At 33.1% G+C, this 27,490-nt stretch overlaps 1 protein-coding gene across 1 annotated transcript in view; it reads right to left on the bottom strand.

The window, feature by feature from the left end:
* The window catches only part of LOC122042905 (inositol hexakisphosphate and diphosphoinositol-pentakisphosphate kinase VIP2-like), a 133,160-nt gene that overhangs the window by 63,045 nt on the left and 42,625 nt on the right, over nucleotides 1-27,490 (bottom strand). Inside the window, exons 11-21 of the mRNA XM_042603297.1 lie at nucleotides 24,687-24,772; nucleotides 24,393-24,608; nucleotides 24,220-24,319; nucleotides 24,071-24,141; nucleotides 22,636-22,717; nucleotides 18,893-19,048; nucleotides 18,624-18,666; nucleotides 11,214-11,296; nucleotides 11,029-11,091; nucleotides 10,865-10,939; nucleotides 10,113-10,238 (exon numbers count right to left, since the gene is read on the bottom strand). Coding sequence (XP_042459231.1) covers nucleotides 10,113-10,238; nucleotides 10,865-10,939; nucleotides 11,029-11,091; nucleotides 11,214-11,296; nucleotides 18,624-18,666; nucleotides 18,893-19,048; nucleotides 22,636-22,717; nucleotides 24,071-24,141; nucleotides 24,220-24,319; nucleotides 24,393-24,608; nucleotides 24,687-24,772 — 1,101 coding nt within the window. The remainder of the gene's footprint in view (nucleotides 1-10,112; nucleotides 10,239-10,864; nucleotides 10,940-11,028; nucleotides 11,092-11,213; nucleotides 11,297-18,623; nucleotides 18,667-18,892; nucleotides 19,049-22,635; nucleotides 22,718-24,070; nucleotides 24,142-24,219; nucleotides 24,320-24,392; nucleotides 24,609-24,686; nucleotides 24,773-27,490) is intronic.

Genomic DNA, 27,490 nt, shown 5'->3' with positions numbered 1-27,490 from the left:
TAGAAAGTTTATGTATTAATCTTTACATGTGAACAACATTAGTTAAGAGAAAAGTTAGTAGCCCAGTAGCGCTCCACTCCCTCACGGACTAGTAGTAAGGAGGGTGGGGTGTTACAGATGTGGATTCATGAGGTGGAGTTGTACCAAAGAATGACTTTACAAGATGTATGGCATCCAACTATTTAGATTTGTGGGGGAAATGATCAGTTATAATTTGTGCAGATTATTATCCTTACTTTGACTAGGTTTCTTTGGAAAGTTGACATTGAAAAGATTCTTATTGGCTCTAAAATTAGTATTTTCTTTGTGGAAAGTTTGGCTAAACATTCCTATTAAGCTTGAGTTTTTGTTATTATAGTTTGGAGTAATAGTTGCTAATCATGTCATACAGTGAGACTATCTTTCCCTGTTACCTTGTATCAGCAGTGTTTCACCATGATCCTGATGTTTTGAATCTTTCATGATTGCATTGAGTGCATGCAGTTACAACCTTTTATTTTAGACCTTAAAGGTTGGGATTGGGAAGTGAGCACCATCAATTGCTTTAGGGTTACGCACTAGTTTTGTTAATTAATATATGTTATTGACAACCACATGGGGATTTGAAGATTTTACAATTTTGGTTGTGATGCATGTTGTTGATTTATGGTCGATAGTTAATAGCCAAGTGGTTGAGCAGTGGCAGTATCACTAAATTTTGAAAAATAAAAAATTGAGTTGCTTTATAGCTAAATCGCATCAGGTTAATAAACACCTTCATAGGGTTACTTGATTTGCAGATGAGTAACATAACTACTGGCAAGATGAACCAAATTTGTAAAGAAAATTGTTTGAGAAATGACTTGTATTGAGAAATCAGATTGCATTATGTTGAATTATTAAAGTTATAATTATTATATGATATGAATGGATTTACATTTCAGGAACATTGAATGATGAGTTGTTTAATAAAAACATGTTATATCATGCAAAAATCATGTCTGAATTCAAGGGAGTGTGTGGAACAGGATTTTAAATCTTAACGCTTAGAATGATTTGTTAGCAAAGGGATCAAACTTATATCTTATAGTTAACGAGTATAAATATGTATGTTGTTAAATTTTAAAATGCCACAACAGAGGCAATGCACTTGGAAGATTAATAGAAAGTGATTTTACGTAATGTAAGTTCATTTTGCTTGAATTTTAGATCTTGGTGATATGATGTGATAATCAATAAGTTCATTGGACACAAAAAATTTATATTAATTATGGTCAGTTTTATGTAAATTATATATATTGGGTTGACTTAGTGGTTAAAATATGATGTATAGTTGGTAATTCTATATTATTAGTTCTACGAGTTTTGAACTTTGAATGTAATGTGTAATGTTAGTGAAGATATGTTTTTTTGGAGATTTGCGACCAATTGAATTGTTGAATCAGATAAACTATTGAGGAAGCATTTTATCAGTTAGTTGAATCAAAATTTTAGTTGAGTATCAGATTTGAATGGATGAGAACAATTGAAGAAGCATTTTATTGATTTGGTGAATCAAAATTTTATTTATCATATTTGAATTGGTGATACATTAGAGCTAGTGATTGAGTCTTTCTGTGAAAGTTATTAGGGATTATTTTATTCCAGGTAAATTAAATTTGGAAGACTAAATTCTTTAAAGGTTGGAGGATGTTGGATATCAATTTTTCCCTATTTAAATTTTCATGTTTTTAATTTTTAAAGTCTAGTTGAGTTGAAACAAATCAATAAATTAGATTTTGGGTGTCAAGTGATAGTCAAATTGAGTTTGAAACGAATCCATCAAGTAGTCATGGAGAGTATAATTACATATGTTCAAACAACAGAAGATTTATTTTGGTCAGTTTCAGGTTGAAACAAATTTCTAAGTGAGGATAATTTAGTTTAGTCATGTTGAAACAAATTAGGAGAATTTTCATGGGGATGGAGGTTATATTTATTTCTCTCCTCACGCAATCTCACCAAACTGCAACCTTCTTCATTCTTCTGTCTTCCTTCTTCCTCCTTCATTCTCATCCCTACTCTCTCACACTGCTCTCTCACAGGTGGTACTACCACTACCAAATTTTCATCTTCATCCATTGCGCCACAACTCAGAGTTCTCACCACCTAATGCCAATTCTCCCTCTCTCTCCCATTATCTCTTCCTCTCTCAATTAATTGGTGTGGCACATGGACGCTATTGCTTGAAATATAAGAGTCACTTTCATTGTCAGCTATCTTCTTCCTCTTTCGTTGGCTACCTTCTCCATTCCTCTTTCGCCTATGTATCATGCCCGAAGCCTCACCATCTAGAGCCACTTGGGGCCAAGGCATGACTAGGAGCTAGGGCAAGTTGTTGACCTCTCCTTTCCACACTCTCTTGCTTTCCTATTATTTGCACAACATAGTTCCACTGTCAACTCCTGTGCCCTTGGGTGAAGTTGCTGCTTTGTGTCTAATGCACTACCCCAAATCAGTGTCGCCTCACACATCAGTAGAATTAAGGTAAGAGTTCAGTGAGTTTTCTTTGTGATATTATGAGATGATTTCCTATTTTAGATTACTTGTTACTTGGAATTTTGGTTAGGTCAGCAAAACACCATTCTATTCCTTCAGCCAAGGAGAGTTACATGGTACAAGTTTGGTCTTATTATATTTCAATTTTGGGTCTTATTCTAATGATTTGGCTTCTGTATTGTATTTAAGAATAGAGATTAATGGTTAGTTACTAGTGGGAGTTCGTAGTGATTTTGCATTAGAACCAGCATAGCATTTGTCCACTTTGTGTCTTAATAAATTCTTAAATGTTGTGTTGTTATTGTGATTACTTTATTTGGAGTCTTTCTCATTGGTTCATATACTTGTAATTATAATACTCATCAAGGGAAAGCACGTATATAATTACCTAAATTACCAAATACACCTTTGAGATGGGTAATTCCATTCTTCAACTTGCATAGATGTTCAAGAATGAAAATGCATAAAAATGGATTATATATGTGTCTTTATCATGGTATAAAATTTCGCTGTCAGAGTTTGGATCTTCGACCTCAACGATACTTTTTGATAATTTTCAACTAGATTTTTAATAATGACATAATTCATTTTACTTATTAGACATAAATTTTAATTAATTTTTATTGTAATTAATTGTTTAGTTAATAATTAATTATATATTTATTATTTTGTGTATCTTTTTCATTAATTTGATTATCTTAGTTTTTATAATCTAATTTTTTTTGTAATCTTTAATTTTGATTTTTAACATTAGTTATATTTTTTTCAAAATTATTTACCTTTATAATTTATTCAATATTTGAGATAAATAGCTAAAACACCTTCTCTATTCTCTATAAACTTAGAATATTTTACTTTTAAATTCTACAAAATTAGTATATTTTCAAATTTAAAAATTGAAGACGAGAAAGTTGTTTCATTATTGATGATCTAATTTTGTTTGAAAAAATTGATATTTTTATTAATTTATATAATTATGTTTAAACTTATTTTTTTATATAAGAAAAAATATCATATCATAAATCAAGAGTACAGGAAATAGTCTATAATGGATACTTATGTCTAACACAGTATCATATCAGAGTACACCCCTAAAGACCGTTATATATGTATACACACACTCCTAAAAATCCTCTCATCATTTAATTACTCATCCTCAAAAATACATTTATTTCTAACTCTCCATATATAGTGTATTAACAAAGACAAAGCTAAGTGTCAAGCCTTCATTAATATCCTATTCCTACAGTAACATCTCCCAAACACCCTTAGAGTTCGTCTGAAAGTGAACAACTGCTGCCGCATATGAAGCCTCTCTGACCCTCCTCCATAACTCAGTAATAGGGGGCACCCAAAAAACAAATGCTTCTGCGTCTCCAACACTTGTCCACAAAATGTGCACTGCCTATCCTCCAAATACTCGTGCTCTCTCTGGTGTGAAGACGCCCCAAGGCTAGCATCAAACAAGTGATAGCATGACTAGGCTACAAGTAAGTCTTCCACAATGTTTGTGCTCATATCTTCTTTGGACTGGGTGTGTAAAGAAGTCATATGACCAAGCCACTCCATCGTCTTGTGCAAACCAATTGGCCAATCTTTGTTTAGCAACAACCAGTGAGCCCGCATCCGAAAGAATTCGGTCTCATATCAGCAATAGTCTCTTAATCAAGAGGGAGTCTGTAGAGGCTATTTCCTAGGACCACACATTATTTTTTATTTATGAAAGCATTATATATCATCATTGTATATTTTGTTTGATAAAAATTTAAATAAAAAACATTGGTCGCAATAAAATAATTTAAAATTTTATCATTTAACTTTAGATTAAGAGGACTAAAATAAAAGATTTAAAATTATTAAGAATAGAAAATATTAAATTCTTTATCTTAATTAAATTTTGACATAAAATGAAAAAGACTCCCCTAAGTATTCCTAACATTGAAAGAGCATCACTCTTTTAAAACTTACCAAATCAACACCTCACCCATAATTTAATACTCGAAATACACTTTGTGCTACACCTTAGAGCAGCATTAACCAAAGTTGCGCCAAAGGTGCACCAAGGTGGTGTAGCTTTGACCAAAGTTGCATCACCTTGGAACAGTTTTAGTCAAAGTTACTCAAGGTGGAGCGCAAAGGGGTATTTCAAGAACCAACATATAGGTGGGGCTTTGTTTTGATAAATTTTAAAAGAGGGGAGCCCTTTTGACCACATGGATAAAAAGGGTGTCCTTTTGATTTTATCTTAAAGTTATATATTTTAAATTATTTTTGTAGTTTTTAAATAATTAATTAAGTTAAATGAAATTAATATTTTAAGTTTTATAATCTAATGGAAGTTAATTTAGGGTTAAATAGAGCCCACCAAGTAGATATGATGATTAAGATCAAATGGGTTCAAATTGAACTTAATTTAGATTTATTTTAATCTATTTCTAACTAAACCAAATTTATATATAGTAAAGTTTGACTAATCCTATCTAATAAATATTAGTTGTATTCTTTAAGATTAAAAATTTATTTAATTATTTAGTTAGGTTTATATTCTTTTCTCCGCACAAGCTTCCTATGACTTCTTTCTCCCGTGACTTTAACATCAATCGCCTACCTCCTACAATAGTAGTTGCACCCATCCATTGACAACAACAGTTGTTGTGCCCACCGCTAACAACAGCCAGTGGGCCTACCGTCGGCAATGTCTCTTGCACCTACTACTTCCAGCAACCGTTGCAACCGCCTCCCATAGTGACTATTACGCTCGTGGTCAACAACAACGGCTACTGCACCCAACGCTCATAGTAGTTACAACCAAGGTTTAAAATCTCTATCCGTATCGAGGTTTCGATCCTAGACGTGAACGATACGGTTTCGGTACCTATCGTGTCATGTCGATAAAATTTTGGATTTTTTTTAAATTTTAAATATAAATGTATTATAATTTTATTAAAATCTAATTATTAAATATGTTCTATATTTTGAGAAATTGAATTTATATTTTAATAGTTTCTTATAAAATAATACCTACTAAATTTTATTTTTTTGAAAAAATAAGTAATTCTTAAAATTCAAAACTAAATCTAAAATTATAGAAAATCATTTGAAAGGTTAAAAATAATTATAAAATAAGTTAAAAATTTTAAATTATTTTTTGAATGTATTTGTCAATTTTTAATTTTTAAAAATTTATTTGAAATGTTTAAAAATTATATTTTAAAAAATAAATTATTTTAAATTTATATTTAATTTTAAGATTATTTTAAAAAAAATTAAATTCTATTATAAAATATTATTAATTTATTAAATTATTTAAAAATGTGAAATGATTTTTAATATTTTATAACTATTATTAATAATTATTTACTTATAAAATATATATATTTAAAAAAAATTAACTAAATAAAAATAAATAAATTTTAAAAATATATAAAATTTTATTAGAATTTTAAACAAATTTCTTTATATTTTAATGGGATAATAAAATTTTAGGGGTGAGTTTTGGATTATTTAAGTTAGGAGTTAGATTATTTAAGTTAGGAATTGATTAAACTAAGTTTTTTAAAACTTAAGTTCACCGCCGTCGCCGTTCCTCGTGTCGCTTGCGTCGTTAGCCCTCTCCGCGCCTGACCGCCGCTATCGTCCATGCGAGCAAGTCAGCGGTGCTTCCCTTCTCCCCACTGCTTCGGCCACCCCTCTTCACCACGTTCGCGCGTCCAGCCACAGAAGCAAAGCTTCCGCCGCGGCAGCCTCAGCAACCCGTAGAGGGATGTCGAGAGGTCGCAATGCCCTCCACCAGGGTCGCGGAGGGACGCCGCGAGGTCGTGGCACCCTCCGTGAGGGTCACAGAGAGACGCCATAGGGCCACTGTGCCCTCTACGACCTCGCGGCACCCTTTCAGTTACTGTGCCCGTGTCGGTCCCGCACTGGAACAATAAATACCGCTTGTTTCAGGCGGCACGACATGACAATTCAAGCCTGACTTACAACTTCAATTTCTATCACGTCAATAGGGTCTTCCAATTTTTTTTCTTATTCTGTACTCTCTAATTCTTTGCTTTCTCACCGGTCTTTTTGTGTCGAAGGTTCCAATCAAGTGTGTCACGTGTTAGTCAACAAATGAAATGGTAAATTCCGATGGTGTCGACATGGCTTGGCACTAACATTTTGAAAAATAGATTAACACGACATTTAAAGTAGCAAAATGGATTTAAAAGGAATCAAACTATAGGGGGTTAATATTTGATATTTACACATACATTGCAGGTCATTATGTGGGAATTAATATGTTATGGACAGTTTTCAAAACTTTAAAATTAATACTCTGATTACTCTTTTATTGATACTTATTTTTAGACTATTTTAGCTGTGATGTTATATGTTGATTAATATATTAATGCTTGTATAAGTTTCTATTTTATAATCCTTGTTTTGTTTAGAGACCATCTGCTAATCTACTAATTAAAGAATGCAACATTAATTAAGTGGTAACATAAGTTGGTCCCTTAAATTAACCAACAAAAATGTAAATCCAAGGTGAAATGGGTAGAGTAAAATTTAAGTCTAACCTTTTACTAGAGTTGCCTGAACGTCCATATGAGGTTGTGGTAGCGGGATGTCACCCGCTGTCACTTTAATTGGTGATAAATTAGTGAAATGAGAATAAAAGTTGTTTAATGAGAATAGAAGTTGATTTTATATATTAAATCTAACAATCGTGAATGAAACTTTAAAGATGTAATGAATTTAGTGATTTATATATTTTTCTTGATCTCATAATCAAAATTAAATCCATGCGCAATTTCTTATTTATCCACTTTGAGATTTGCACTCACTTTTTCAAGTTATTTTGTGCAATCATGCTATGTTACTCATTATTTTTCCTCCTAAATCTAAGAATTTTAGTTAGATTAAGAATTTTAGTTAGATTAAACCTTATATTTTGTTCTAACACTATTGTCAATCAGACATGGCAAGTGAAGTTTGTCTCTAGGCAGGCCTAGAATAGGGCATAACACACAATGTGAAAACATCGCAAAAAAAAAAAAAATCTACACTATACCATGGTTTACAATCTTCTGAGTGACCAAATGGTTAAAATGTATGGGTCCGATAAACTCAATATTACTCGTCATAGACAATGTCTCTTATGTTGTCATATCAATCATGTTATGAGCATTGTTTCATGCCAACATTGACAACTCTTGGCATGCTACAATACAAGTCAATTTAAATCGAGATAATATTATTTTTTTTTGTAACTTATTCCTATAAAAACAATATCAAAATTGTACCATTTAGATGGGAAACCAAATTTGAACTTCACCATATAGTTGTCATATCTTCCTATTATTCTTTTTCATCTGCTTTCTCCTTCCACCTTTAATTTGTCATTAGCATCAAACATCGGAACATTACTATATATCATTCCAATCAAAGGCTAAAACTCCGGCTTAACTTGAGATAATATTTTTTCTAACTTATTCCCATAAAGATAATGTAAAAATTGTACAATTTAGATGGAAAATGAAATTTGAAATTTAGTATGTAGATGTCTTTTCTTCTTTTTCTTTTCATCTTTTCTTCTTATCACCTCCAATTTGTTACTGCACCAAACATGGAACGTCATCACGATACTAAAACAATATTATTCCGATAAAAACTAAAATTGTGATTCAGTTTGAAATTTTGAACCTTGCACTAAACCAATTAAACAAATAGAAAAAAAGTGGGGCTAACTAGGGCAACCCAATGCACGAAGCTCCCGTCAGTGCAGGTCTAGGGAAGGATTAATTTTTTTTTATCTTTGATAGCTAATACCATGTTATTAATATTTGATAGGTTATCAATATATGAAAGCGAAAAAAAATATCGGATCAATGGAGAGTAAATACTCTAGTTCTCTTATATAAGAACAAGAGAGACGTATAAATTTTTACAAACTATAGGAGTATTAAATTAATGAGTCATCCCTGAAATTTTGGGAAAGAGTAATAGAAAAAAGATTAAGAAAGGCGACCATAGTGATTGAAAATCAATTTGATTCATGTCTGAAAGGTTGACAATAGAAGCTATACAAATTCTCAAGCAACTAATTGGAGAAAAACAAAACCTACACATGATATTTATTGACCTAGAAAAATCTTATCATAGAGTCCTAAAAGAAATTATATGAAAAATTCTAGAAAAGAGAGATGTTCTAATTAAGGATATGTATGAGGATGTAACGACCAGAGTGAAGACTTTAGGCAGATTAACTAAAATATTTCTAATAAAGATAGAATTACATCGAAGATCAACTATAAGTCTCTATCTTTTTACATTAATTATGAGCAAACTCGCTAGACACAATCAAAACACAGTACCATGGTGTATGTTGTTTGCAGATGATATTATTTTGATAGATGAGATACGTGAAGGAGTAAATACTAAACTAGAATCTTTGCGAGAAACACTAGAAGTGAAAGGTTTTAGGCTCATTAGATTAAAGACAGAATATAGAATTTAAGTTTAATAATATTAGACGTAATGAGAAAATTGTTAAGATAGGAGATAACGAGTTGTCTGAACTTAGAGTTTTAAGTATTTAGGATCATTTTTGGAAAACAATGGAGGGATTGAGAGAGATGTCTTATGTAGAATATAAATAGGATGGTTGAAATGAAGGAAAGCGTTGGGTGCTTTATATGATCACAAAACCTAAAGGGAAGTTCTACAAAACGATGGTTAGACCTACTATATTATATAGCGTTGAATGTTGGGCTATGACTCGAGCACATGCAGAGATGAGGATGTTAAAGTGGATGTGTGGACATACGAGGATGAATAGGATAAGAAATGAGAGCATTAGAGAGAAAGTCAGTTGCATCGATTGAGGGAAACTCTGAGAGACACGTTTAATATGGTACGGACATGTACTTACAACAACAACAACCAAGACTTATCCCATTAGGTGGGGTCGACTGTATGGACATGTACTTAGACGACTAATAAATGCTTCAATTAGGTGATGTAAATACGCACATCAAACGAGGAAGAGGAAGGCCAAAAAAAAATCTTGGTTAGCAATAATAACATAAGATAAAATGTATTTAAGTATAGATGATATAGTATGGGATAGAGTTCAATGGCGTAAAAGGATCCATATAGCTGACCCCACCTAGTGGGATAAAGCTTGGATACTGATGTTGTATCAATATATAAAAGCATAATGAACACTTTGAATTTCATTATATTCAAAAGAGAAGAAATAATCACAATTAAATAACATATTAACATAATAGATAGAACTTAGTAAACTGACATATGTTTTGAACTTTACATGTCCAACATCAGAGGTAGTGTATTATATACACTCATTTTAATGTTAATACTATGGTGTCTTGAAAACAAAAGTCATAGAAATATATGGAAAGAATTTATATCTCTGCATGTATGATTAAATATGAAAAAAAAAGTGATTAGACTAGTACACAAAGACCCAAACATGTATAAACTTCTTAATAAAAATTCACAAGTGAGAACTTTCTGAAAATTTCCTTTGTAACAAGAATCTTAAGTTGGAAATAATATAGAAATTGAAAGAACTGAATGTAGCATACCAAAGTAGGAAGAAGCTGAGAAAAATTAGCAGGTAGACCGGCTCCATCAATCATCCAAGGGAACCCTGAGTTCCCATTTTCCATAGTTGACATTCCTTCAGACATGATGATATCATGCAGTCTACTCTGATAGTTTCGTTAATTATCAAACCATGAGAAATGTTGTATATATGTTTGATTATTGAATGCATAACCATGTACTTGATAAAGAAAGATTCGTTACATTGAAAATTAAATATACCAAGTTAAATATTTCATGTAATCAATAGAAAGAAAAAAATTAGATTATATTCCTCATGCACAAACATAATAAGCAAGTATAATTAAGAATAATACTCATGTTAAATTTATTAATATTGTCAGAAGCAACTGCTACATCTAAGATATGCAACATGGAAAATCCACCATGGAACGCCATGATGTATACTGCAATTGTAATGGTAATTAAGAAGCATAGAATGTTGAAAACATCCAACTCAATTAAAAAATTTATAAGTCCATTTTGCGGACAATTTCCAGATTTCTTCCTATTAGTATTCAGAAAACCCACCTAGAGGAAGTTCATTTTGATCCTAGAAAACTTGGACATTGGTGGAAACAACAACTAAAGAGATGCAACAAGAAATTACATGATTTGGAAGGAAAATAGTAATTCTGAGTAATTTTACATGACTACAAATAATATAACAAGAATACTACAAAGAAAGTGTATGAGCTTCATCTTGAAAAAAAAATAGCATACAGATACAAACCTTAGCTATTTTCATCTCTGCACGAGCATCTACTAGTCCATCCAACATTGAAGACTCTTTACTAACAAGTGAAACCTGGTGAAAGGAAAAAAAAACAAAGAAAAGAAAAGCTTACATAGGGCCTGAAAGAATCTTGACAAAATACTCAAGAGTGGAAAAGTAACCAAAATTGGTGTTAATTGACCCTCCAAATCAAGAAGGCCTTTAGCAAATGCAGCTGCAGACATCTGTAGCACAATTAGCGGATAAGTCGTGCATGTAGTTGCACTTTGCAAATGGTATTAGAGAGAAAAATCTAACTTTGCAAAGTTAATATCTGAGCGAAAGGCATTAGAATGTTGCATAGTACCTGAACACGGCCTTCATCAGAACTGTAAATTTTGAGATCATGCCGGTAAGTGCTATGAAGCCGAAGCAAGCCAGTTCCTTCCCCTAAGGTTTAAATATAGAAAATTATGTCAAGTGACAAAATTGTATCACAATGAATCATTGTATTAATTTTTCGAGGAAAAGTAGTACTAACTAAATTAGGTTGACAACGTCAAACAAGGAGCATTTAGAGAGTACTTGAAAGAAAGCATATATTTTTTTCTTAATAGATTTCAAGAAAAAAATAAAACCACTTGAAAAAGATGAACATTTAGCAGCAAAATTCTGCAACAAAATATATAAAGACAATTCAATATTTTAGTGTATCAATTTGAAAATTCAAATTCTTGAATTGAAGAAAAGAGAAGTATACAAGCAATTATTGAAACATTTTAAACATAACTATGATGAGTAATCTATACTCAGCAAAATATACAAACAATAAATGAAGCCTTCTAACTATAACAGTATCAAGTAATAGGTACTCAGCAAAGTAAGCAATAACTAAAGCCTTCTAGTTATAATTTATCAAAGCTAATTTATATCTGAATATAACAAGAAGATATAATAACAACAGATAGATCGTGAGTACCCTCAAAATGGAACATTTTCTCTCCTCAACCATTTTGGTTAAGAAGAGTGAAGCATGTCTCTATCTATCTACAAGAAATAGAATAGTGTGTTTTGAGGTGTGAAACTATAAAGAAAGTATACGTGTGAAGTTATAAAGAAAGTATATCATAATTGAGGTGCTAAATAAGATGATTTCAGCATTTCAAATTTTTTTCCTCTAGTATTTCAAATATCAAAAAAGTCAAATCAGGGGAGTTAAGCATTTAACATTCTACCTCGAAGCTATTTTTTCATAGGACCTCACCTATTGTGTAATCACCATAGTAAAGTTTAATCACCAAGTTCAGGATGAATTTGTGTGATTCATAGAGTGCTATTTTTTAAAAAACAGTCCCAGCAGCTGCATATAGTGCCACCTAAGTGGTTTTGAGTGGAGACATTGAATATGCAATCTGCAGTCCCTTGGAGGTAGTCCTTTCAAAAAGTGGTTTGGGTGTTCCAATTAAGAATATTTCCTTATGTTAGCCAAGTGCCCAAACATTTCAAAATTCATATTCAGTCCTAGGGGAATTGTTGGGATTCAATCAAAGTCTCACATTGGAAGGATTTGGGAAAAATCATGGGTTTAAAAGGATGTATGATATCTCCATTGGCATGAGGTCTTTTGGGAAAATCCCAAGAGCAGATGGCATCAGAGTCATGGTCCAAACCAGATACCATGTAGGTGACCTTGAACGAAGTTGAGGGGAGACCCGAAGTAGATCAGGGTGATGCTCGCGAGGAGGCCTGGAGTAGGTCAAGAGTGACAGGATACGGATGCTCGCGGGGTGGCCTGGAGAATGTTAGGGTGACCAAATGCTCGGGAAGAGGCCCGAAGCAAGTCAGGTGATCGGATACTCGCGAGGAGGCTCGGAGCAGGTCAGGGTGTTGGATGCTCTTAGGGAGGTCTGGAGCAGGTTAGGGTGACCGGATGCTCCGAGATGGCCTGGAGCAAGTCAAGGTGACCGAATCTTCATAGGGATAACCTGGAGTAGGTCAGGGTGACTGGATGCGGATGCTTGCGGAGAGGCCCCGATTAGGTCAAGATGACTGGAGGCTCGCGAGGAGGCTCAGAGCAAGTCAAGAGTGATCGGATGCTCGCGGGGAGGCCCAGACATGAGAGTAATGATGGTCCTTCGTTTGAGGGGAGGATTGTTGGGATTCAATCAAAGTCCCACATTGGAAAGATTTGGAAAAAATCATGGGTTTAAAAGAATGTATGATATCTCCATTGGCATGAGGCCTTTTTGGAAGAGCCCAAGAGCAAAGTCATAAGGGACTAGGCCCAAAGTGGATAATATTATGTCATTGTGGAGATATGTGGGTATCCTTTGGGCACAACAGAAATCTCTATTGTACCTATGCAGAGTGCCAATATTTCATTGACCTCCATATCGGTTTTAGCAGTAAAAAATTTGAATGTATTATCTAGGACACAAGAACCAAACCAAAAAAAAGCATGAGAGAAAATCTTATTTTCTAGTGGTTAGGAGATCCTAATTCTTATTTAGAGTCATGCCAGAGTTTCGGTCTTTGAACGGAACAATACGATTTCAGTACCTTATCGTATCTTGTCAATATGGTTTCGGTAATTATTAATTGAATAATTAATAATAACAATTGAATTTAAATAATTAATCAATTACTTGATAATTAATTGGATTGCTAAAACATTTGTGTTTTAATTAATTTAACCGCCTCATACTTTAGATTAAATATATTAACAACCAATTAAGGTTCAATTTTAATCATTTGTAAATTATATATTTCTTTTATTTTGTAGTAACTTATAATTTTTTTTTTGCAAGTAAAACACCAGAATGAGCAACGGAAAGATGAGACCTTAGTCCTTTATAAACTGGGACATATTTCTCTTTCAAATTTTGTGGCATTCATATTTTGTAACATCGGAGCAATTTTAGATTTAAAGACCGAAAATTTTTTATTGTTAAAATATAATGTTTAAATGAATGTATATTTTAATCACTTTATGTAAATATTTTAAAATTTTATTTATTAGTTTTTAATAAAAAATTGAGCATTAATATTATTTTATTTCAGATATTTTGTTTCAAGTATTTGAATTTGTACTGAATAGAGTTTTTAACCAAAATAATTTAAAAAAATGCTTTAATTTATCATATATCTTCAATAAAATAAATTAAAATTTAATTTAATTAAATAATTTTATAATTAATTAAAGTATTATCGAATTTTAGTTTTTTAATCACTCCCTCACACCACCTTCAACATAAAGATAGAATAAAAAAAACTTTATGGCCTTTCAACGTGAACATAGAACATAAAAAAAATTTCACTCAAATTGGATATTAAATGTAAATTCTATTTAAATGTTTTAAAATATTTTAAATTATTTCTTAATAAATTATTTAACTTAATCAACTTATATTTTTAAATTTTCGAGTTCAAATAAAAGTCGCTTTAAGATTTGATGAAATCTATTGAGTAGACAAGGTGATTAAAGCTATTAGGGTTCAAACTAGGTTTGATTTGGATTTATTTTAGTTAATTTAAAAATGAAACAAGATTTCACCCCGTTGGTTGTCCGCGGCATGCCGTTGTCGATTAACACTCACTACTTCTCGGTATTTCACTTCTTCTCTCCTCTCATCTTTCCCTTTCCTTTATTTTTGGTTGCCAGAGTTGTCTCGGTGTTAGTCGATAGTTAGAACGGTAAGTTTCACCTATGCCAATCGGCATGGCTCAAGACCATAAACCTTAATTCTGGGATTGTTTATTGTTGACCAATAAATCAAATATAAAGTCAATATTAGTGAATCGAGATAAGCATTAGCATGAGTTTACATATTAGGTTTAAATTTTTTATAGGAGCCTCAAATTTAAATTAGTAGGCATGAATTCAAATGACACATTTAGTGTCAAATACTACGGAGGAATGCTTTTAGAGTTTAGGGAAGTGTTAGAATTGTTGGTGCAGGGGTGCACCAGATCGAACCTGAGTTTTAATGTTGTCAAAGGTTCAAGTTAAGTCTTATTGTAATCTAACAAGTTAACTAAAATGTGCAGGATGTTTACTCAACCGGAAAAGCCTTAGCAGATCGTAGAAACTAGGCAGGAATTCCAAGTAGGTCGAGAGGACCCGACACTTGGCAAGGAAGCTCGAAATGTTAGGAGGACCTAATATCGAGAGGAAGCTCTGGTGAGTCGATCTGATGCTAAGCGGCAAAGTACAAGCAAGTCTAGAGAACCAATATTTGGCAGGTAGGTTGAGGTAAGCAACTGGAGAGGAGCAATGGTGAGATCGTGTTCCAGAAAGAAACAACCTTAGGTCGCTGATCCAACTGAAGAAACCAAGAACGTTTCTAAGTTGAGATCAAGACAATTTTACTATCAATTACTACTCATGCATCATATAATATCACTATGCTAACTTTGTTTTGCAGGAGTATTTGTTTTAACTCTGTTTTGCAGGAACTGAAGTTATCGGTCAACCGAACACCATGATCGGTCGACCAAACCCGGTTGTACAGACCAGAGATAAGTACGAAGCAAAGTCTGGTAAAGTGACCAAGGTTTAAAATTTTGACCCGTGCCGAGGTTTCAGTCCTAGACTGAAACGATAAAGTTTCGGTACCGTATCGTGTCGTGCCGATATAGTTTCGGTATTTTTTAAATATAAAATATATTAATTTAAAAAAATCTGAAATCTGACACCACTCGCGAGCCCGCACGACTTCGGTCCTGTCGCAGGGTTGCGCAACCAGCCATGGCCGCGGGGATTGCATGGCTCCTTCAGCGCGATCACGTTGGTCGTGTGACCCCATTGCAGTGAGCCCAAGGTCGCACGATGCCTCCACGGCGACAGCGGAAGGGTTATGCGACCTCTCCGCTACTGTTGCAGGGTCGAGCGACCCCTCTGCTGTGACCACGGTTCGCGTAACATGTCACACTTGTCGTGGGTCTGGTGCCGAGGTCGTGCCGGTGCTGGTCGCCCAGCGGTCGACCAAACCTGGTTGTACCAGAGATAAGTACGAAGCAAAGTATGGTAAAGTGACTAATTGGTCGACTGAACCAGCAGATTGATCGACCGAACAAAGGTGGCATGGCAGAGATCAGATTGAGCCGAAGCAAACATGAAAGCCAGTTCAATCGATCGACAGAACCCAGGGATCGTTCGACCGATCGACTGAACTCAGGGATCGGTCGACCAAACAATAAAAGCTTTAATGTAGAATTAAAGGCAAATCTCGATGAACAGGAAGACTGCTCTGTTCGGTCAACCGAACAAGGTGATCGGTTAACCGATAAATTAATGCTAATAAATGTGATCGGATCTTAGCGAAAAAAGAAACCCAGTGTTTCAGTAGATTGATAGGAGGATCAGTCAACTGAAAGGATCAGTTGACCAAACGACTCTTCGGTCGACCGAATGAGACTTATATAAGGGGTGCTTAAGGTCTGAGCCAAGGCAACATTTTCATCTGTTTTGAATCAGCTCTCTGTTTGTGCTTCTGATATTCTGCGCATCATCTTCACGTGCAAGCTGCTACATTGTGGATTGTCAACAAGCTTCTCTTCTTACTCCTTGTCGGTAAATTTTTATTAGCTTGCATTGCTTTAATTTCAAGAAGATAGTAGTGTGTTACTATCTTCTAGTTGCATTCTACGAATTGCTTCTTTCTGAAGATTTCGGAAAGAAGAGTTATAGTGAATTGCCTAATGATGTGATCAAGGATCGCGGGTCTTGGAGTACGAGTCCACACAGGCTCTGAACAAGTAACCACCTGAGTCACCTATCTTTCTTTCGCTATCTTATTTTCCGTTGCCTTACTTTGATATTTGTTTTACGAATCAATACGAAAAGAAAAGTTTTTAACGAACGATATTTATCCCTCCCCTCTATCGCTTCTTTTACATCCATCAAGAATATCTTGTTAAACAACGTCATGCCTCCTTACTTCCATGTGATGGTTTCTAAAGTTGACATCAATAAAGGAATGGCGAGAGGAGCATTAATCCTCAAGCTCATAAGGTGTTATTTCAAACTTACACATAGAAGTAAGAGGGAACCTTTGAGATTCTAGTGGTTGCACCTCCCACATCTATGTGGGTGGTGACACTTTTATAATGTAACAAATCAGCCCAACCGCACAACCTTATACCTCTATAATTACACTAAAAACTTTTTCAGAGTTTATTGTCATATTCTTAATCCTCAAAATAATAATTCTTAGTTAGTGATAACATATCTTTGATTAAGCCTAAAAGCTAGTTTAATCAAGTTATTGTATTGGATCTAACTAGGCTTAATTACTTGAGTTAGGCATAATAGGGTTTAAGATTAGCTTTATACATGGAAATAGAATTTTGTTAAATAAGATTATCCTTAGGCTTCTAGTTTGGGACAAATCAACACTCAATTAAATTGGGTTCACAAATTAACTGAACTAGATAAACTTACATAGGGGAGAATACTTTTGATTCACATCATTTTCATTTCATAGTCAATTGAATAAATATTAGGTAGAGAAAACTTGAAAAGGTTTATTATTACTCAATGTAATAATTCTTACATAGTTACATGCTTATACTCTAGAGATCGTTGTTATATCTAATAATTAAGCATAAATGCAAGTTAATCACATTAATTAGGAATAGTGATGAACTGGGTTCAATAATGTCTAAGATAATTTTTAGGCACAAATTGGATTCAATATGAACTTCTAATTTGGGAATAATCATTTTCAATTAATCATACTAAATTGTAAACATTTAACAATGTAAATGTGGATAGGGACTCCCCTTTTGTCTTCCTACATTGTCCCTATGAGTTCCAGTGAATGAGAGAGGTTATATGATGTCAAGCAATAAGTAGTGTTAGATTTAGTTATTAAATATCATGTCATGACTTAAGAGTATACGAAGATTTAGCCAAAAGCAATGATAACTTGAGTGGCCCATTAATGTTGAGCTAAAAAACAAAAGAATTCTTGATGCCAAACTTATCCTTCCTAGACATCATGGGAGATCATATTGTCAAATTAGTTATCAACTATTGTGTCATGACAAGAGAATATAGGGAGGTTGACCAGAATCAATTATAGATTGAGTGGGCCCAACGATGATGAGATCAAAATAAGAGGAAAAGAAAGAATCCAAGATAGCACGCTCAACCTCCTTAGACATCATTGCAATCCATATAGCTTGATATGGGGTGCCCATCCCAATGCTATTACATCACTTGACATGGCTAAAAAAAGGAAGCATTGTTTTATATGGGTGATACATGATTTATATTAAGTAGTTGGATGCTCTAGTTTGGTTTCAATTTTAATGGCAGGAGAATGTGTTCCCTTGTGCTGCCTAGCACAACTAGAAGTTTAGGATGCTCCTTGTTAAACAGGAAAACAAAAGACTATCTAATATAACCTTATGGAATGCCTTCTAAAAGATAGCACAAATGAGTAAATCTGCATCTGAAGTATTGACTGATCCTTTTTAATTTCCAAATAGTGACAGCGGTGGTTCATTGAAATCACAAAAAACCAAGGTCATTGCATGAAGGGCTTTATCTTTCCTTTTTGAATTTCCCACTAATATAAATCTAATATGATGTTTTGTCATAAAAATAAAGAATAAATCAACTTCCCAGTCTCCCAGATTATAGCTAGAGGCAGTTTGTTAGAAAAAAAATATATTCTGGAAAAATATGACCATTTGATAAATTCAAGGAAAAAGTCTCCCTATTACTAAGCCTGAAAAATTGGAAACTAGTACAAGCAACATCTCATTATACCTGGATACATATTATTCCTGAAGTATCTTCCCAGCTCTTCTGCCTGGTAAAAAAACACCATAAGTTCATTTTCTATTAGCTCCATAGAAGTAATAAGAATGTACAGGGAGAAACTACTTAACATCTCATTGCTTTTGCAGAGTACTCATACATTGGTAGAATCAAGTACATTGCGATTGAAATATATGTATTGAGAGATACATTTTCTGATTAAATTTCACTGAGGAACATCAGTTCTAATGTCTAATGGAAAAATTTTCAAAACTTGCCTGCTTTCTGCCAGCATGAGTGAGAACACCACCATACTTAAGAACCATGAGAGCCTCTATTGGACGTTCAAATTCATCACCATCAGATTTTGTTTCTTTAATCCATTTTAGCGGTTTTAGCTGCACTTTTCGGTAGATACCTGAGAAATGTCCACCCTGGGTATCATAGCAACAAAACCTAAGTATATTCATTAAACATATGTGCATTCTAATACATGTATAACTGGTGGTGCTTACTGTAGAAAATGACCATGAATTCTATAAATGGTCCTACTTGCTCACTTCAATGAAAAGCTGCATCTGCCTTTTTTGATATGCACATATGAGATGTACAAATTAATCTGGTGAGAGTTGGCATTAAGCACGCTCTTCCAGATTTTAATAACAGATCATTCAAAAGAAAAACAATTAAAAGAATCATGACAGAGCAACGAACTATTCATTGACAAGTATATTGTGCATGATAGTACAAATCAACCACACAACCAAGGATTGAAATCTTGAAGCATGCCGGAGTCTCAATCATTGATTAGAATAGGATGGTTTCGGTACTGCATGGTTTTGATATAGTTTGATAGATTTACTTATTTCTAAATATTATTTTATTCTAATTAAAAAGATATTTGTATTAATATTTGGGAGCAATATGTTACAAATTGTTGCAAATCCTTATAAACACAGAGCAAATTCTTTCCTTTTTAAAATTTTAAAATATTAAAGTTAAAACTTATACATTATTGTAGGTAGCATTATTCCAATTTCAGCTTTATTTTTATCAAATAATTGGTACCGAGCAGATTTAGATTTTGAATTTGGTCTATGTTTAGACATTTGTATCACAAGTGATAACCTTTTCATCATTTGGCACTTACTTTTGAAAGTAAGTAAATATTATATTTAAAGTGAACCCTCATGACCTAGGAAAGGAGAGAGTTAGAAATGACTCAAGAAGGGGGAGGAAATAGAAAATTAGGACCTGTTCATTTTTCAAGATAAGGTTGAATTGTGTACATGTTCCAATATTTGGTATCAAGGAAATTAAAGGGTGACTTGATATCAACATATGGACCTCAAATCATTGATCTAGGTTATATGGTCAATATGGTATAGAGATTCCAAATTGGTGAGAAATTAAGGGGAGGCAAATTCAAGTATGATTTTTGTTTATTATTTGACATTTAGTATCGAGAAAATTCAAAGTTGAATTTTTTATATCCATTTGTGAATCCTACATTAATCCTAATGTTTAAGAAATAAGTGATGTTCTTGGTGCGATACTTTATTGGTAAGATAAAGATTGAAAAAAGGAGGAGGTACTCACCTTGAGGGAATGACTTACACTTAGTATCAAAGTGTGATAATGACTGGTATTAAGCAAACTCGTATGTTGAATTTTTAATATGCTTATAATTGGTATCATGAACAATCAAGGTTGAAGTTTTGATATCAATATGCTTATAATTAGTATCGAGATAATTCATGAATGAATCTTTTATAGCTAAATGTGATGGCTTTAAGTTATTTTTTTATGCAAGTCAAAGAGGAGAAATGAGAAGTTTAAGTTACAAATCTTAATTACACCCCAAGTTTGACATAGAAAAACGAATTAAAGAGGTTTATTTTATTGTAAGTTAAACCGGTAGTCAAACATAAGAGGGAGAGAGAGAGAGAGAGAGAGATTGTTGGTGTAATCATGCTCTAACTTGGTCCTATTAGACCAACCCTGTTTTGATGTTTGATCATTGATTGGTCTTGTTAGTCCAATATGTTAATTCAATATGGTGTGTCAAGTAGGACAAAGTTGATTGGATACTTAACAATGGAGAATTTTAATTAGGTCAAAGTTGATCAGACACCTAGCATAGAAGAAGTCTAACAAATCTTAGCGCTAGATGAGTCCAACAGTTGTCTGCAGTGGATGATGTCTATCTCACGTTAGCATTAGAGAAGTTCAATAAGTGTTTGGCAAAGGATAAAAAAATCCAACAAGAGTTGGCAAAAGAAAAATCCAATAGGCGTTGGCAAAGGAAAAGTCCAACAAGTGTTGCATCTGAGAAGTTCAATAGGTTCTGGAAATAGAAAAGTTCAAGAAATGTCGGCAATGAATAAAGTCCGACAGGCTTAAGTATTGGAGAACTACATGTGTTAGCAAAAGAAAAGTCCAATAAGTGTTGGCAAAGAAAAATTTGAACAAGTGTTGGCATATGAGAAGTTCAATAGTTATTGGCATCAAAGAAGTCCAATAAGTGATGGCAGTGGATGAAGTCCAAGAGGTGTTAGCATTGAGGAAGTCTTAATAGGTCAAAATTGACTAGATGTTTGGCAAGTGAAAGTCTCGACAGATAGAGGTTGATTACATGCTTAGCAAATGGAATTCTTGGTAGGTCAAGATTGAGGTTGATTATATGCTTAGCAAATGGAATTCTTGGTAGGTCAAGATTGACTGGTACCAAGCAAACAATTTAGTCCCAAAGGCAACACTATGCAAAAGAAATCCTAGAGTTAAAGCCTCTTGGAAAGTGTAAATCCTTGGTAGGTCAAGATTGACTAATACCAGGCACATAATAGAGTCCTAGAGGAAAAACTTCTAGGAAAAAGAGGCCTCAGAGATAAAGTTTCTTGACAAGGGAAGTTCCACAAGGCCTCTTGACAAGAAGAAGAAATCCCCAAGGCGTGGCCTCTGGGTAAGGAAGTCTAGCTAACACAAGAGTCTACGAATTACATATACTTTGGGTTTTGGATAGATTTAACTTAGGTGAGGACTCAACCTTAAAGTTGGATGAACTCAATAGATAGGTGAGGACTCAGTGAACAAAATATTTATGTTTGTGAATTAGTCGACTAGGTAGACAACAGGGCAAGATTAGTCAACAGGTGCAATTGACTCAACTATCTTTTGATGAATTGAAGACTAAAGCAGTTGTGGAATCAGTCATAGGGTAGAAAACAACAGCAGTTGTTCACTATAAAGAGAGAAACAAAGGGAGTTTTTGGAAGCTAACACGAGCAAATGAATACATATAAAAGAAAGTGAAATCAAGTGAAAGCAAGGCCAAAAGAAGAGTTCCAATCTTGTATTTGTTTTGTCATTGTATTCTTATTGTATTACTTATCTTGTCTTCTTGTTCTTATCTTGCTGTAAGTAAGATTGCAAGAAGTTCTCCACCTCCGAAAAACATTCTAGAACCTCTAAAACATTTGAGAAGAGAAGGGTTTAGGTTTCCAAACCACATAAAAGACTAAGTGTTAGCATAGCTTGTGTTTCGTGTTTTTTTATATATCTATTGCCCACTAACTTAATTGTAACCAAAAGCAAGTGATTTGAGCAATTGGCTATTCAATCTCCCCACACCCCACACCTCTAGTCTCACCTTTCACTCCTATAGGAATAACCACCTAATCCTTCCTCTAAGTTCACCTGGTTGAGACCTCCATTAAGCCAACGAGATGGGACCTCCTCCGCTTCCTCTTTTTACTGAGAATTTTTTGTTCTCCGCTGACATGGCTTCTCTCCAGCCTTATTAATCATTTAATAATCTCTTCTCATTTTCCCTTCTCCCTAATACCAGTATCATGTACCACTCAAAATCGTGTGTTGGTAATCAATTCATGACCTCAACATAAACCATACAAAGTGAGAAGATAGCATAGATGTAACTCCACACAACCAATTGCAAGATAGTAGCATGCTTATAATCAAAATTCAGGAATATACTAAGATGATTTTCTAATCACTATATTACCTCTTCAAGCACTGCTTTAACTTGTTGAAGTTTTTCAGCATGCTCTATGCCTTCAGCTTCACTATCACTTCCATAACCAGAACTGCAGCATACAATTAGTTACAGTAAGCAAGCCATATGAAAGAAAACAAACAAAAAACAAAAAAAAAACAAGCATAAACCAAATTCTATGCATGTTTAAATCCAAAGAACATGCTTCTTTTCACATGCAAAATGGAAAGACAACGTTTAAATTTTCATTTCATACCATAGCATGCACTAGGCATGCCAAATGAATTTGGATGTTTGGTTGGAGTGCTCCAAATGAATTTGAATGGATTTATTTTTTTCAAAAATGTTCATTTGGCTTCGTTACTTTCATGAATATGATTATAACATTAGATAGACAGCTAGCCGCACTCATGCTTCAGCACACATAGAAGTGTGTTAAATGAATTTGTCAGACTTTATTCCCTTAATTTTCTTATACTTTAATTGTTTGGCGCTTTACATGTTTTGGCATGATCAAAGCATTTTCAAGATGAGTTTTGACAGGTTTTATTTTTTAACACTTTCAAATAGTTTTTTTGTAAAAAAAAAAAGTAAGATTATAGCAATATTTTATTGCACCAATACTCAACACATTTTAGCACGTGCTAAAGAATATCAAGAAGATGAATTAGTTTTGTTCATTTAATCCTCTTTCACTAAGCACTACTTGAATTGTATAGAAGTACATGCCTAGTGTTAACACCACATGGTACCATTAAGATGCTCAACAAAGGATGAAACAAGAAAATTATTTGTGCCAATCAACATAGGATTTCAGTTTGTGCTGCTTGGCATGGTTTGAAAATTCAAAGTTCAAACCATGCAAAAATATAAGAAATAATTAGACAAATAATATATCTAAGAATATAAAAAAAAATGTCATGTAGTGGATAAGAGCAGGCTCTTATAGCATCTAGGTGAGATTAATCCCATAATGTAACAAATATTAATCTTGCTAATTTATAATTATATAATAACAGTTATAAATAATTGCAAGTCTACAATATTAGAACATTATAATTGCTGAAATTCAATAATTAACTTTAAACCAAAATGCTTGCACATATAAACCTCCGTCATTATTCCTGAGTTTTCTGCTTGGGACACAAGTAATGTCATATCAAAGAACAAAACTTAGTCATCATTAATAGAGTACCATAAAGACTCCAAATAATCTTCAAGTATAGGTTGCAATGAGATACATTTTTCAACGTTCATGAAACAAGTCAGAACAACTTTCTAGTTTATAAACCTAAATGCACTTTTGAGTTTATAAACCTAAAAAAGCCTAAAGGAGAGTTCTGGATTAAAAGCTAAAAAAAATAACACTAATTTCTAGGAAATAAAAATATAAAATGAAATAGACATTAATATCCTGGTAGGTTTTAAGCACTTTCAAAAGTACCTAGCACGTGGAACAAGAAGCCGGGTAGCATCTAAGAGATCTTGCAACTGAACAGCACTTTTAAGCTTTGTCTGAGACAGAATTAACAATTTGTGCTAGTCACAAAATATCAAAACAACAAAATGATCAGCAAGCATTATGGATATCACCTCAGACTTTGTATTTCCACCATTGTACTTCAGCATCAAATTCAGTAGTTTTTCTTCTGTAACCTTTAATTTAACCTTTTGTTTTGGAGTCCGATCACCACTTTAAAATATTCAACAAATACATCAGGAAAAGATGGAAAGAACAGAAACATAAGAAGGAAAGAAATCCTTACTGTCTAATGATAGCTATTACACAGCGGAGCTCCTCCGACTGCCCAAATGTCCCAAAAGTCCCAATAATTCCACTTTCCAACCGTGCTAGACCTTCAGAAGGTTGGATTGGTTCATTGAGTTTCCAAGGAAGAATAGGAGGAATAGTAGAGGACAGATGAGGAGCCTTCGCATCAAGAAAAATTTTTCTTAACAAACATGCTGCATCGTCGTAGTACCTATGAATTGCTTCTCTTTTACTTACAAACATGGAAGACATCTAGAGATGACAAACATGACATTTAATACAAAATTACTTGGGGGAGTTCTTCACAAAGCTCCATCCATTGACATCACACACATAGGATCTTCCTTTACATCTTAAGAGATCAAAACCACAAACCTGCCATCAATAAAGAGAGATTAGAAATAAAGATATCTTTCTTGTATGTTCTGGCATACAATTATTAAGACAATATTTGAAAAAATAAAATCAAACATGGAATTTAATGTTATTTTTTATATTGAACTTAATTTCAAAGGAGACTAGTATTTCTTATACCTCCAATTAATTCCATCAGCAAAAAGAAGTATCATAAAGGGCAGAAGGTAGGACGGATCTTTAGTGAATATAAATCAATAATTTTCATAAATAGAACACCATTAAAATTGACCCACAGCTTTAGCATGGCAATTTTGATGGGAAGAACTGACAAAGTGCCTCAATTTTTGCTAGGAACCAATCCATTTGGTTGTAAAAAGTGCATAAAAAACATGATAAAGATGCTTATACATACAGATAGGATGTATATTTGATGTGCCGCAATGAAGCCATGTATCAACCCACCCTAATTGTAAATGGGGTGGGGTGGGACCAGGATAAAATATATATATATATATATATATATATATATATATATATATATACATAGGGGAAGGTCAAGTTAGCACTCTTAGGAGGTAACCTTACATTTTAGAAGAACAAAAATCAAATTGTGATGGCAATGTCAAATGGCGAGACAGAAGGTAGGATCATGACCCTACATACATGTGAAACTCATTTGCATAAAGCATCTGATGATCAGCATATGATACAATCCTACACAACCAATGAAGCATTATTGTAACAATCAAGCTGTAAACATATAGCCTCGAATCTCATCTTTTATGAGAGACAAAATATATTGAGATTGATAATCACTCCATCAGAGAAATGGTATAATCTGATGAGATTATCACCTTCCTTGTTTGTACTAATGATCAAGTTGCAGGTTTACTAATCAAAACATTAAGAAAGCCTAGAGTTGAAACAATTTGTAGCAAGCTAGATTTCTGTAATGTACTCTAAACATATCAAGGAAGAATGTTATATAATAATTAGGCCCATCTATAAATGTGTAATGTAGGTGTTCATTTGTAATATTCAATATTTAGAATAATATCTTTTATAACGAGTTAGGCTACCTAGGTTACATTATAAATAATTCCAATTAATGTCATAACATATACATATGCATAAGTACGTGGAATTTCATCCCCATGCTGGAGTAAACTTATGCATCATTGGTGGCACTTGCATCTATTTTTTTTTTTTATGCATCTTATTCTACCAAGGGTTGTTCTGATATAGATGTATGCTTCTAAGATTGATATTGGTATTCTTTTATCATACTAGAATAATAAATTATCATATGACACAAACATGTATTCTCTTGTATATTTAATTGATTCTGACATGTTGCAAGTGCAGATATCAGATTTGCTACAATATCTATAAAAAAAGGCAAAGTTGAAGAATATGAAGAAATAGAAGAGTAGTCATTATAGTTGCCACTTTGATTTTTCACATTTATAGTTTTAGTCAATGTAATTTTTACAAATATATGCTATTTGAAAAAATTTAGGCTAAAAAAAGGATAATAATAATCATAATAATGGGAAGGAGATTAGAAAGAAATGGGAAAACAAAGGATAATAATAATCATAATATTAAAAAAAGAAAACATGAGGATAAAAAGATAAATTAGTATGATAATAATAATTTTAATAACAACAATACCAACAATGATAGTATTAATAATAAAAATAATAATGAAGAAGATAAAACAATGAAAAATGAGGAAAAAAGGACAAAGGAGGAAAACATGACCAATAAATAAATACAAAAAAGTACAAGTTGAAAAAATAAACGTGAAAATGAAGCTGTCCATGGTTTACATAGAATATCAAAGTAGGAGGAAGAAGAATCTTCTTTCCTCTCACTCGACTATGAGCATTCTATGTTGTTCAATTGTTGGAGAAGAAGTCGCTTGCCTCACCTATGTTGTGTCACTTAATTGCTAGAGAAGAAGCCACTCATCACATTTCCGTTGCATCAATTGAAGCTTGGAGAAGTAGCTTGCCTCGCTAGTATTTGTCACATGAATAAAGTTGCTCGCCTCTCATATGAGTCGTGTCGAAGAGACATTTCAAACAAACAATGAAGCAATCAAACTTAGGTAAGAAGTCAATGGTTTTGTTCCTCAACCATGTTTCAAAGCTGATGCCAATAGGCACGGAACAAATTCTTAAACCAAGAATAAATCAAAATCAAAATTGAAAGTTTTAGAAAATTTATCAATTCGATTTTGATTTCAGCCTGGTTTTATATATTTATATATATAGTAGTTAATCACAGAATTTCATATCTACATATATACATTTATTCTTATTGTTACTGATATTTTAGGGTTTAGGGTTTATTTATATTGTTACTGATATTTTTAAAAATGTTTCAATTTCAGCCTGGTTTAATTTTTATATATATCTACATATATACATTGTAGTTAATAACAGAATAATTTATATTATTACTGATTCTTTTATATATTTTTTTTTATATTCTTATTCACTTTTTAGAGAATTTTGTTTTTGCTCCTTATAAAGTTGTTTATTAACAAAGTATTCTTTGAACACTAGTGAGTAACTAAAATTTTTCTTTTCAATATATGATGTTGGATTGTCAACAGAGCTGTTTTAGGTCATGGAATTAGGCATGTGAGGCTTATGAGATATTCAAGTGACAAAAGAATAATTCCATCCTCGAATAATGACAGAGAAGACTGAGAATAAGTGCTAAGAG

This window comes from Zingiber officinale, chromosome 2A, assembly GCF_018446385.1.
Source record: "Zingiber officinale cultivar Zhangliang chromosome 2A, Zo_v1.1, whole genome shotgun sequence".
NCBI classification, from domain to species: Eukaryota; Viridiplantae; Streptophyta; class Magnoliopsida; order Zingiberales; family Zingiberaceae; genus Zingiber; species Zingiber officinale.
This window is presented reverse-complemented; position numbering and strand designations above follow the sequence as displayed.